We start from the raw sequence: 14,624 nt of genomic DNA on the forward strand, positions 1-14,624 counted from the left end.
TGTTCGACGCGGAATGAGTTGTGATAGTAATGCAGCTGAGTCTATACTATCTTAAATAATGTCATTGACGAATAATAGCGTTGCAAGTTCGTGGCGCTGTTTGAGTGCTCGAAAATAATGAGCATGCAGCGTGCTTCGTAGGATGGCAGAGGAAATGCAGATCATTTCACATTGCGAAGCGCGTATAAAAGGAATTGTTTTTGGCCAGATTCTTAGCGTTCTTCATGTGTGCTGGCATAAAGATTCCATATGAGATTACAATATTCCACAATAGGGCTCACAAATGTATTATACAATAGTTTGATAGTGTACGGGTCTTGTAAATTGTGGCTGAACCGATCAATAGAGTCCAGTACACTATTTACTTTACTTATGATGGAGTTATAGTGTTCTACAAAAGTTAGCTTGGTATGGGGAACCGCTACGAAGTCCCTAACAATCTCGCATCTTTGTACAGTTTGATTTATTAGAGATACGTTTTTCGTTACATTTTTTGTCATTGAGTTCAAGTAGGCTTTTATTACTTTACGAACTAATTTCATTTTTGTCATATGACTTACATTTTAAGTTTAGTAAAGCGGGCAATGTATGTAGTTTGCGAGAACGCGAAAATGAATGGGAATAGAAGGTGTGACTTTAGGCTTAGAAAAAAAAATTTTTTCGTCCCGCCTCGACGCGGGAAATTTTTTCTAAGACTAAAGTCACACCTTCTATTCCCGTTTATTTTCGCATTCTCGCAAACTACATACATTGCCCGCTTAACTAGGCTTTTATTGCACCAAGTGTAGCATAAATTTCCTACTTTTTGGAATTATCCTGTGTCGCTAGAGTTGCTGATTTCGATGAAGAATTTCACGTCGTCTGCGTGAATTATATTTATTTTTCTGAGAAATTCAAATTTTCATGAAAATATGTACTTTGGTGAATTTTTTTTATTTTTTCTCAAACTCTGTGCATGCTAAAATAAATATTTCATCGTGTATGGATTCAGGAAATCATATTTTAAAAACTAAAAACTTGAAGGACAACAATGTGTTTAGATTTTTTTGAAAATATGTAGTTTTGTGATCTTGTACTGAAGTAAACTTTAAAATTCACTCAATTGAATTGATGAAAATTCCCAGCATTTGCTGAAAAAGCAGAAAAAAAACTGATATATTTGCGTCTCACGGAAACAGGGAAGGGGTCCAGAGGGGTGTTACTTACCAAAACATTGAGCAATTACGACGGTCGACCATTTTCAAAAAAATTCCGTCTCGGGTCGTTACGGGTTAAGTATGAGAGTAATGTCACTCACATACGAAACGAAAAGAAGTGGGCCCAAATGCAACCCGTAAGGCAACCAAGAGCTGACTGAATGAGTTTTGAGAGCTTGTTTTTGAAGCGTACTATTTGTTTGCATTTTGTTTGACTAGAGCCAACAGAAGTTGAGACGCCAATCCATTTTCTTGCAGTTCTAAGAGTAGTAACCGTAAATCGATTCGGGCAAATGCGTTACTGAAATCAGTATAAAGAGCTTTTATGTGCCTACCATTATCCATTGCGTTGAGAATAAAAGTTAAAAATTCCACAAGATTCGAGATCGTTGAGCGTTGGTTTCTTACTTGCTGAAAATTTTGTCTTTCACAAGTGAGTCAGGAAGTTTTGGAATGCAAGAAGTAATTTCACGACAGTTATGGACGTCAGATCTCGCACTTGATTGATTAATAGACACTGAATAAGAACATTTTCAGATTTCCATTTTCCATTTTTCAGAGATAACTTGACAAGTTCTTCAAAAATATTCTTCATATAGGGTGTCCCAAATGTTGCAAAAGTCAACTTTCTCAATCCTAAATTGAAACTTACTTACTTACTTACTTATGTGTCCATGGCCGCCGGTAGGGAGGCACAAAGGGATGAAGTTAGATTTCTCCATTGTCGACGATCGCGTGCCATGGCTTTCACTTGTCGCCATGACAGATTCTCGTCAGCAGCCTGGATGTCACTGGCCACGGTGTCCCTGTGGGTTCCAGTCGAGAGATTCCTTGCAGATTTCGCCCGCTCCTTTCCTCAAGTTGTGGCCGATCCATCCCCACTTTCGTTCTCGTATCTTTGTTGTTATCGGCCGTTGGCAACATCGACGGTGGAATTCCGAATGGATATCCAGTTGTGAGGCCACCAGGTACGAATAATAGAACGCAGGCAACGATTGACGAAAACCTGCAGTTTTTGCGTTACATCCGCCGAGATGCACCACGTTTTACAGGCGTACAGCAGTATGGATTTCACGTTAGAATTGAAGATACGGATTTTCGTTTGCAGGGTGATCTGGTTTGAGTGCCAAATGTTGCGCAAACCTGCAAAGGCACCCCGAGCCTTGCCTATGCGCATCGCAACATCTTTCGTGGTCCCGTAATCCGGCGTAGTCCGACCTCCTCCGACCTCCTCAACCTGTTCTCCCGCTACTATGAAGTTAGGGGAAATGTTAGCGTTTATACTCATCGATTTGGTCTTGGCGACATTCACTGTGAGACCTGCATCCTTGGAGCTATTGCAGAGGTCATCAAGCTTGCTTTGCATGTCCGCACATCGTTGCGCAAGCAAGACTATGTCGTCGGCCACGTCGCATGATCGCATGATCGGCCAGCACGGAACCCAGCTTGCTGCCGACGGCGAGCAGCGTCAATTTTCTCCTGAATCCTATTCAGGATTACCTTGCAAAGTATTTGTACAGTTTTGCATAGCAGTGTGATGCCGCGCCAGTTTCCACATTCCGTTAGATCCCCTTCATTAAAGACTTCTACTAAAATGCCCTGCATCCAGTCTACCTAAAAAGTCGCTGTTTCCCATATATTGCCGAAGAGCTGATGCATCATCCGTGTTGACAGGGTTGGGTCAGCTTTGAGCAATTCGGCTGAAATGCAGTCAATTCTTGGCGCTCTGTTGGATTTCATGCTTTTGATTGCCGCTTCAATTTCAACTAATGTTGGAGCCTCAGAGTTGACGCGGTTAATACGTCGAACTACGGGAGCTACACGCTGCGGGTTCTCTTGATCAGCACGTTTGAGACTCGGAAGAATTGCTCAAAGTGATCTGTCCAGCGCTAAAGCTGGTCGGTTCTGTCAATTAGTAACTGACCGGCTCTGTCTTTCAGCTGCATTCTGGCATTCGTCCTAACACCCCTAAGGCGGCTAGAAATGTCATGCAACAAGAGGAGATCTCCATAAGCAGCGGCCCTTTCTCCCTTTTCGGTCAGGGAATTGGCCCAGGCTATCTTGTCCCGTCTACAAGAGCGTTTGACAGCCTTTCCAGATTAGCGTATTGTTGACGGGCAGCTGTTTTGTCTGGTCTGGTTCGTGCCTGCACAATGTTGGCTTTTGCCTCTTTCCGCTCGTCGCCGTTCTACCGATTGGCAGCTCCGAGGCTCGGGCTTCAAGTTGTTCGACGAAGGCCCTTTTCACTTCGGCATTCTCCAGCCGGCGAACGTCGTGCCGACATCCAACTTTCTCTTCTCTTCGCTGGACACGAGCGACGCGTAGGCGTATCTCCGCGATGACAAGATGATGGTCGGATGCAATATCGGCGTTGCGTTTGTAGTGGACATCCAGAAGTCTCCGTTTCCGTTTTCGACTGATGCAGACTAAATTGACCAATTTAGTTTTTTGTTCGGTCATCGTGGGAAACCCAGGTGACCTTATGTGCTGGTCGATGAGGGAAGAGCGATCCCCAATCACCATGTTGTTGTTGCCACAATACTCCACAAACAGTTCTCCGTTTTCGCTCATTTCTCTTAAACCATGGCGTCCTATGACGCATTCGAGGTCTTCGTTGTTGGAACCAATCTTAGTGTTGAAGTCGCCCAAACGGACTTGGATGTCCTTCTTTGGGACTTTCTCTACCACACTATTCAACTGACTGTAAAAACTCGTTTTCTCCTGCAAGTCGGCAGCATCAGTTGGCGCATAATACTGGATTATCGTTAGGCTTCTAACCCGTGTTCTAAATCTGGCAATGATTATTCTTTCGTTTATCGGTTCCCATCATCTCATCAAGACTGCATGAGTCTGCGGGCTTAGCAGGAACCCAACGCCTCGCTCCCGAGTCGCGTTTTCTCCTTGTGTTCGGCCAACGGACTTCGCTCAGTCCCAGAATTTCGAGCTTTAAGCGGCTAGCTTCCCTAGCTAATTGAGCCAGCTTGCCCTGCTGGTTCAAGATGCTCCATGTACCGATTCGTGTCTGTGTTTTCATTTTGTTATCGGGTACAGTAAGGCATTTATCCTAAGGCCCCTATCCCGCGATGGGGCTGCCATCTTAGATTTTTTAAGGTGGCGGGGAAATCTGCGAACAGACACTTTAGAAGAGAACTCAGGGTGTGGGGATGAGACCAGGGGAGAGATGCTGGGGTAGTTACACTCCCCCAAACACCTACTGCTCCCTGTCCCGACCCACTAAAACCTCTCCAGTCTCCAGACCTGGTCTTCCCGGAACGACGGTTAAGTATCACGTCGGGGAGTGGCTTTTGTGCGTGATGCACCCTCTTTACTCTTATAACCTCCTAGCTAACTACCTGGAGACTGGTAGTTAGCTACCACTGGCCGCCACACACGTTGCAGCTCCAGGACAATCTGGAAGGCGCACATCCTCCGGACTAGATTGTTCTCTCACAGTCATCATGTCGCTCCTCGCTTTCACGAAACGGGGGCATACGAAGAAGACATACTCAGCAGTCTCTTCTTCCTCTACGCACTCGGGACACATGGGGGACTCAGCGTGTCCGAACCTGTGTAGATGTTGTAGATAAGTCGGTGCGTCCATCTGCCCTTTGTGGAGTTAGACCATTTCCGCTGCCAGCGGAGCATCGAGAATGACCTTCTGGTACCTCGTATGCCCCTTATGTCACGTTGGTCAAAACACTCTCTGTCCTCCTTGAAGGCGATGCTGATAGGCGGACAAGACACAGATTGCATCGTATGATATCGTACGATACGCACCCGCAACTCTCAGGCACATGAGCCTGTAGGTACTTTCCAGTTTACCGCGGTAAGTGTTAGTACCTAGCGCTTTGGGCCACACTGGCACACCATATCTAAGTATGGACGAAACCACGCTGGCAAGAAGTATTCGCTTGCTGCTATAAACCGTTGAGCAATTGGACATCATACGAGATAGTGCTGCAATATCCGATGAGGCTCTCTTATAGGCATAGTCGACGTGACTCCCGAACGTGAGCTTGTCGTCCACCATAACCCCCAAGAGCTTCAGAGATCGCTTTGAGGTGATGGTGCAGTCTCCGACTCTGACCACCGTTTGTTGCTCCGACTTACAATTGTTCACAACCGTGACCTTCGTCTTATGATGCGCGAGCCCCAGTTTTCTGGAGCGCATCCAGTCCTCGACCTTGCGTATACAGTGCGCGGCCGTCAACTAGACCTCCTCGCGCGACTCACCGTAAACCTCCAGCATTATGACGTCTACAAAGCCGACTATCACAACCCCCACTTGAGTTATAACACTCCGTCATACATGACATTCCACAACACCGGACCAAGGATAGAACCTTGCGGAACTCCTGCGGTGATTGGGACGCACTTCTGACCCTCCTCCGTGTCATAAACAAGTACTTTATTCTGGAAATAATTTTCCAGAATCTTGTAGCGTGCGGAATCCGCATTTCTTATTCAGCCGCTCGCTCCGAGTCGTACGCTGTTTGAGCCGCCTCTAACATGGAGAACAGACGCTCGGTTTTGTAGCTCATTTAACGCTACACAAAGGGCACCACGAGGAGGCGAACTACGTTTGCACTTCCCTAAATTGAAAGCTTATGTTTTTTATAGTATTTCTGTAGAACATTCCAACTTCATAAAAAATGTTTTCAGGTTGCCCAAGCATGATTTATAGAAAAAAGACTTTTTCAAGCTACAAAACCACTCTTTAGCACGTTTTGCAATTCTGTTCGATTCCCACATTCTTTCATATATTTTTGTGGGTTTTTTTTTAATATTTTACTTGGTTTGGTTCATCATCGCATTCAGTTATTTGACTCACACATCGCAAAAAAATCCCTTAATTTTTAGATAAAACCCTTCAAAACACATACAAAAAACCTAAATTAATCCACCAAGCGGTCAGATTCAGCCTTTCTCATTCAAACTTATTATTTGTAAAAATAGATTTACATGAATGCTTAAATACAATAAAGGTAAATTCACTTTTTGGGTTCTAAAATATTGATGTTGTAATTAAGGTATAAAATATGAAATTTGACGTAATGTTAGTGCTTAAGAAATAGCGAAATAAAAGGAATGACTCTTAATTTCGAACAATTTAATCACGAGCGATACCGGGAACGTTCGAATAGTACGATACCACATTTAAATCATGTTGAGGCCATATATATTGATCAAAGCAGGTATAGTTTTAAATAGTCTTTGAATTTCTTTTCTTTCCAAAACTTTTGAACCAAATATCAAATTGTTATGAAGTTTGTTATTTGTAAGTTTGAGAGATGACTCGTTTGTATGACACTAGTTATGTTCAAATCAGTCGTGTAATACTTGAAATAATAGACTTTCGTTGTTTCAACAATTTAATACATAACGGTTGCTTAAGTTCGATTATAATCAAATGAAAGGGGAACGTATAGGGCAGCCAAACTTCGAAACAACGTGTTCAATCATAATTCATCAGTTAACCCCTTATTCAAATCGGTTGTGTAGTTTCTAAGATAATGAAGTTTCGTGATTTTCTCATTTCGATACATCACAGACAAAGTTACAGTCCGATTACAGTAAAATTCGATAGGGTGTTTTGAGGCAGCTAGACCTTTCATTTACAAATAATTTCATTGAAATCGGGTCAGCCATCTCTGCGAAAATCGAGTGAGAATGGGAGAGCGTTACACACACACATACACACACACATACAGAAAATGCTCAGCTCGTCGAACTGAGTCGAGTGATATACGACATTCGGACCTTTTGAGCACTTTTATACCTTTAGTTTTTGCAGTGATTGCTATACCTTTCTAGGAGAAAGGCAAAAATGTTTAGGCAGAAATTTAAATTTTTACTGAAAAGCGGGATTCATGACGAAAATATACATGAAAAGATCCTTGATATCTTATCGGGAGACTAATATATTGCCATATTTGTATGTGACGGAAAACTAAACATTTTCACAAATATGTCAAATAACTTTTTTTTGGAGAAAAAAATAACATTGTTCAGAAAACAAATACATTTTTGGATGGCTGATAACTTAGTAGAAGGTCTAAACATTCGGAAAAATCTGAGAGAATAGTTAGAACGAAAATTTAAATTTTTAGTGTCTTCTCATAGAAAAATTTATGTTGCTTCTGCTTGCTCGTTATATGTTAGAAATAGAAAAATGATGTCTTCGGTGAAGTTTCTTGGTTTGAGATGAGCTAAAATTTTATCGAAGACTTCTTGCGTCTATCTCAATCTGCTTAAAAAATAAGTTTTCTATCTCACTCATTGGTGGATGAATCACCCATCATTCTACATTACATAGATACAATGATGCATTTTTGAATATCCTGAAACTTCTCCGAACACACATTATAGCTATAATCAACATTTGGATCACTATTGAGGGGATTAATCGCAAACGGCAAAATAAAACACAGTGCAATGGAGATATTGATCTTTAGCGGCATTTTTGTACAAAAGCTTAGTTTTCCATCACATGTAAAAATATCAATATCTCAGCTCCCCGATAAGATATCAAGGATCTTTTTGCCTTTCTCCTAGAAAGGTATAGCAATCACTTGCAAAACCGAAAGTATAAAAGTGCTCCAAAGGGCCGAATGGCATATATCACTCGATTAGATCGACGAGCTGAGCATTTTCTGTATGTGTGTGTGTGTGTGTGTGTGTATGTGCAGATTTTTATTCTCACTCACTTTTCTCAGAGATGGCTGGACCGATTTTCATGAAATTAATTGCAAATGAAAGGCCTAGTTGCCCCATAAGACCCTATTAAATTTCATTAAAATCGGATTTTTAGTTTAGAGGTTATGTATCAAAATGTGAAAATCATGAAACATCATTATCTCAAAAACTACACAACCAATTTGAACAAAATTAGTTTTAAATGAACGGGCTACCTGAAAAACCCTCAACTTTTGAATTTCATAAAGATTGGACATATGGTTCAAAAGTTATGAAAAGAAACGTGTTCTGAAGACTGTTCAATCTCACTCATGTTTCTCAGAGATGGCTGTACCGATTTTCATAAAATCAGTGTCAAATGGAAGGTCTAGTTGCCCCATGAGACCTTATTGATTTGTTTTGCAATCGGACTGTTACTTTGCCTGTTATGTTTAAAAATGTGAAATTCAGCTATGAAAAGGAACATATTCCGAAGACTACTTAAACTCGGCCATTTTTGGCTGTTTTTTCTGCCAAAAATGGCCGATTTCCATCTAACATGAGTATCTCCGTATCTAGAATGATACACAGCAGCTGAAATCGACCACAGACCCAATTTTGGATTCTAGGTTGGCGACCTCCGGTTTCTGGGAAACAGCCGAATATGATCGAATAACACCCAATATGGGTGTTTCTCCAACCAGAAACCAGAAGTCGCCATCCTGCAACTCATGATGGTGTCTGAGGTCAATTTTTAGCTTCTTGAAACATTCTGGCTCCGGAGAAACTCATGTTGGGTGGTATTTGGTCACTTTGGGCTGTTTTTCGGAAACCGAAAATCGTGATTTTGGACTTTAAAATTGCCTGCGAAATCAATTTCTATCATCTGGGAGTTATTCTGGTTCCGAAAACATTCATATTGAATGCTATTTGGTCATTTCCGCATGTTTGCTAGACATCGGAAGCCACCATCTTAAAATTCACGATTGTGTCTGTGATCAATTTTTAGCTTCTGTGCATCTTTCTGGTACCGCAGATACTCATATTTAATGGGAATCGTCCATTTCAGGCTGTTTTTCAGAAACTGGAAGTTGCAATCTCACAATTCAAAATGTTGTCTGAAGTCGATTTGTGGTTCCAGTGCATCATTCCGATTTCGGAAATACCCATATTGGGTGGTATTTGGTCATTTTCAGCTGTTGTTCAGAAAAAACCTGAATTAATCCACCTAGCGGTCAGACCCAGCCTTTCTCATTCAATTTTCTTATTTGTAAAAATAAATTTACATGAACGCTTCAATCCAATAAATGTATATTCACTCTTTAGGTTCTAAAATATTGATGTTGTAATCTTTAATATAAAAATGCAGTCAAGTCTGTCTGTCTGTTTGATCCATATAGGCCCGAAAACTACCGAACCGATCGACGTGAAAATTTGTATGTAGGGGTTTTTGGTGCCGATAAAGGTTTCTATGATAGTTTGAGACCCCTCCCTCTTCTGGAAGGGAGGAGTCCCATACAAATGAAACATAAATTTCTGCACAACTCAAGAACAAACCAAGCGAATGAAACCGAATTTGGCATGTGGATGTTTTAAGGGGTAACTAATATGTCCATAATAGTTGGATGAAACACAAATTTGTGCACATCTCGAGAACTAATCAACCAAATGGAACAAAATTTGGCATGTAAATGTTTTTAGTGGTAACAAATATGTACATAATGGTTTGAAACCCGACTCCCTCTTCTATAAAGGAGGGATCCCATGAAAATGAAACACAAATTTCGCACAGCTCAAGAACCAATCAAGAAAATACAACCAAATTTGGTATGTGAATGTTTTTAGAGGTAACAAATATGTCCATAATGGTTTGACGCCCCTCCCTCTTTTGGAAGTACATGTTTCTTCACAAATTTTTGCACATCTCGCGAACTAATCAACTAAATGGAACCATATTAGCAGGTGAATGTTTTTAGTGGTAACAAATATTTTCCATAATCGACCTCGGACAACATTTTGGATTGTAAGATGGCAACTTCCGGTTTCTGGAAAACAGCCGAAAATGGCCGATTTCCACCCAATATAATAATATCCGGATCTAGAATAATAGACAGGAGCTAAAACCGACCACATATAGCATTTTAAATTCTAATATGGCGACTTCCGGTTTCTGAAAACAGCAAGAAAGGCCCAAATGCTACCCAATATGAGTTTTTCTTTAACCAGTATGCCGTTCAAAATCCAGAAATTGTCTCCAAATGCCATTATGAAATCCAAGCGACTTCCGGTGTCGGAAAAACAGCGGCAAATGACCAAATACCACCCAATATGGGTATTTCCGGAATCGTAATGATGCACTGGAGCCACAAATCGACTTCAGACAACATTTTGAATTGTAAGATGGCAACATCCGGTTTCTGGAAAACAGCCTGAAATGGACGCTTCCCAATAAATATTAGTATTTCTGGAACCAGAAAGATGCACAGAAGCTAAAAATTTATCACAGACACAATCTTGAATTTTAAGATGGTGACTGGCAAACAGCCGGAAATGACCAAATACCATTCAATATGAATGTTTTCGGAACCAGAATTACGCCCAGATGACAGAAATTGATTTCACAGGCAATTTTAAAGTCCAAAATGACGACTTTCGGCTTCTGAAAAACAGTCCAAAGTGACCAAATATCACCCAATATGAGTTTTCCCTTAACCAGTATCCTAAATACCATTTTGAAATCCAAGATGGCGACTACCGGTTTGTGAAAAACAGCCGAAAATATACAAATACTATCCATTATGAGTATCTCTGGAACTAGAATGATGCAAGGAGCTAACGATTGACCTCAGGCACCATTTTGAATTGCTAAATGGCAACTTATAGGCAACAGTCGGAAATGATCGAATTATACTCAATATGGATATTTCCGTAAACGTGATGATGCATAGAAACCAAACATTGACCCTGGACACTATTTTGAATTTGAAGACGACCACTTTTAGTTTCTGGAAAACAACCAAAAATACCTCCCAATATGGGTATTTCCGGTGTCAGATTGATGCCAGAAAAACTGCTGAAAATGACCGAACCCACCCAATATGAATATATTCAGAATTAAGGCGATGTACAGAAGCCAAAAGACGAGGATGTTGTCATTTCGATAAAACCAATCATTTCAAACGAGTTGTTTTTTGACTTTGATCATATCTCATGGCCGATTCGTCGTGCATTTGCAGACTTCAAACAAACCGCAAGGTACAAAGAACTTAGAACGTTCAAATAGTACGACACCACATTTAAATTATGTTGAGGCCACATATATCGATCAAAGCAGGTATAGTTTTAAATAGTCTTTGAATTTCTCTTCTTTCCATAACTTTTGAGCCACATATCAAATTGTTATGAAGTTAGTTATTTGTAAGTTTGAGAGATGACTCGTTCGTATGACACTAGTTATGTTCAAATAAGTCATGTAATCTTTGAGATAATAGACTTTCGTTGTTTTATTAACAATTTAATACATAACGGTTGCTTAAGTTCGATTATAATCAAATGAAATGGGAACGTGTAGGGCAGCCAAACTTTGAAACCACGTGTTCAATCATAATTCATCAGTTAACCCTTAGCTAGCCCGCTCATCTGATAATAATATTAATCAAATTGGTTGTGTAGTTTCTGAGATAATGAAGTTTCGTGATTTTCACAAGTCGGCACATTACAAATGAAGTTACAGTTCGATTACAGTAAAATTCAATAGGGTCTTCTGAGGCAGCTAGACCATTCATTTGACACTAATTTTGTGGAAATCGGGTCGGCTATCTCTGAGAAAAGTGAGTGAGTCCAAGTAGTCTTCGGAATATGTTCCTTTGCATAGCTGGATTTCACATTTTTAATCATAACAGGCAAAGTAATAGTCCGATTCAAAACAAATCAATAGGGTCTTATGGGGCAATCGGACCTTCCATTTGACACTGATTTTATGAAAATCGGTACAGCCATCTCTGAGAAACATGAGTGAGATTAAACAGTCTTCAGAACACGTTTCTTTTCATAACTTTTAAACCACAAGTTCAATCTTTATGAAATTCAAAAGTTAAGGGTTTTTCAGATAGCCCGTTCTTTTGAGATAAATTTTGTTCAAATCGGTTGTGTAGTTTCTGAGATATTGATGTTTCATGATTTTCACATTTTTAAACATAACCTCTAAACTAAAAATCCGATTTCAATGAAAATCAATAGGGTCTTATGGGGCAATAAGACCTTTCATTTGCAATTAATTTCATGAAAATCGGTCCAGCCATCTCTGAGAAAAGTGAGTGAGAATAAAAATCTGCACATACACACACACATACACACACACACACATACACACACACATACAGAAAATGCTCAGCTCGTCGAGTGATATATGCCATTCGGCCCTTTGGAGCACTTTTATACTTTCGGTTTTGCAAGTGATTGCTATACCTTTCTAGGAGAAAGGCAAAAATGTTGCCTGAGGTCGATTATGGAACATTTTTGCTACCACTAAAACATTCACCTGCCAATTATGGTTCCATTTAGTTGATTAGTTCGCGAGATGTGCAGAAGTTTGTGCACCACTATGGACAGATTTGTATTTTCTTGATTGGTTATTGAGCTGTGCGAAATTTGTGTTTCATTTGTATGGGACCCCTCACTTATAGAAGAGGGAGGGGTGTCAAACCATTATGCACATATTTGTTGTTTCTAAAAACATTTACCTGCCAAATTTGGTTTCATTTAGTTGGTTAACTCTCGAGATGTGCAGCAATTTGTGTTGCATTTGTATGCAACCCCTCCCTTCCAGAAAATGGAGGGGTATTAAACCATTATGCACATATTTGTTACCTCCAAAAACATTCACATGCAAAATTTGGTTCCATTTTCTCGGTTAGTTTTCCAGATATGCAGAAATTTGTGTTTTACTTGTATGGCACCCGCCCTTCAAAAAGAAGAAGAGGTGTCAAAACATTATGGACATATTTTTAACCACTTAAAAAATTTACCTGCCAAATTTGGTTCCATTTAATTGATTAGTTCTCGAGATGTGCAGAAATTTATGTTTCATTTGTATGGGACTCCTCCCTTTCAGAAGAGGGAGGGGTCTCAAACTATCATAAGAACCTTTATCGGCACCAAAAACCCCTACATACAAATTTTCACGTCGATCGGTTCGGTAGTTTTTGAGCCAATAAGGATCAGACAGACAGACAGACCGGACTGTATTTTTATATGTATAGATTACAACATCAATTTTTTAGAACTTAAAGAGTGAATATACATTTACTGAATTGAAGCGTTCCTGTAAATCTATTTTTACAAATAATAAGTTTAAATGAGAAAGGCTGGGTCTGACCGCTAGGTGGATTAATTTAGGTTTTTTTTTCGTTATTACATTAGTTTCGAAATTATGTTCTTCGTAATTATATCACTAGATTCATTCATTAGAGTTTTTCAAACACTGTTATCCAGTGTTGTATCTGGATTGTATACCACAAGAGATCAAAATAATGGTCGCAGAGGTCCTAATCTTAGAAAAAAATCTGGATCGTAATGAAGCAGAGGTACTCATAAATGCAAAATCATAATCATGCAGCGACACGTCCATACATAGATGCAACCTGAGACGCTAAGCAAAAAATAAATTTCAAATCCAAATTTATGTAGGTAACGTTTTCGGCAGTGGCTTACTTCGGCAAGTTTTTGCATAAGACTGCGGCAGAAAACCACTACCGGAGACGTTCGACACCCCATATCTTTAATTATTTTTCAGTTTTATTTTTAAATAGCACAGGGAAAATGACTTGCGTTTTTTTTCGCGGACAATCATTATTACTTCCCCGAACTATGATTTTAAGAACTTTTTAGTTAAAAAAGCAGGTTTAAAGACCACGAGTCACCCCTGGTTTGTATTAATCCGAAAGAAATAAAAATACCGGTTTTTTACCGGTTTTACCGGTTTTTATTTTTATGAATACCGAAATACCGGTTTTTCGAAAAGTCGGTAATACCGACCACCCTAGTTGCGAACGTATATTTTGCCAAAAAAATGGACATGAGACCAGAAAATCAAGCATATTCTATTTTACTGTTAAATCCCGTACAACAAATCGTCACATTTGGAACGCTACAATGGGTATGTACTTAAGCACTCATATGCTGCCATCACATGCTGAGTGACAGTCCGCAGAGGGCAAATGATGTCATAATTTTAGCCAATTGTGCCCCTTCGTTGTGGGAATTTCGATGAAGCCTTCAACATAAAACATACTGCTGTGAGGCAATTCGACGAGATTCATTTTCATTTCATGCCTGACCAATCGATGAGTAATCCGCAAATTGCTACATGCTTTACAGTGTCGCTAGCAAGTGTATGATTTTCCGTATTCAATTTTGGTGCTCTGTCCAGTCAGCTTGATAACCGAGAAAATATTTTCGGTTCGATACTCGTGTATAACGATGCAAAACTTTTATCATGTGGTGTAGAAGGTTGAAATAAACTGAAATGGTGCTCTCAACCATTCAAATCATCGATGTATTGCAGAAGCATAATCTTACCCTGTGCGCCCGAGAAGATGACTGAGCCCCAGATTGTAATGACCCGGGTCTTGAATGCGTGATATTGCTTTCGATTCGCAATTGAGTATTATGTTGTTCGGACGTTCTGTTCTATGGTTTGCTATATCAGGCTGACCGGTTCAATTCCACTGAAAACGTTGCAGAAGAGCTAAA

The 14,624-nt window shown here is 40.0% G+C and overlaps 2 protein-coding genes across 3 annotated transcripts in view; one reads left to right on the top strand and one right to left on the bottom strand.

The window, feature by feature from the left end:
• Positions 1–14,624, top strand: part of LOC129723422 (protein SCAI) — a 39,367-nt gene that overhangs the window by 7,652 nt on the left and 17,091 nt on the right. The window lies entirely within an intron of this gene.
• On the bottom strand, positions 2,101–2,562 carry LOC129719653 (uncharacterized). Its single transcript, XM_055671047.1, has one exon. The coding sequence runs from the start codon at positions 2,560–2,562 to the stop codon at positions 2,101–2,103; it is 462 nt and encodes a 153-aa protein (XP_055527022.1).

This window comes from Wyeomyia smithii, chromosome 2 (genome assembly GCF_029784165.1).
Source record: "Wyeomyia smithii strain HCP4-BCI-WySm-NY-G18 chromosome 2, ASM2978416v1, whole genome shotgun sequence".
In the NCBI taxonomy this organism is placed as follows: Eukaryota; Metazoa; Arthropoda; class Insecta; order Diptera; family Culicidae; genus Wyeomyia; species Wyeomyia smithii.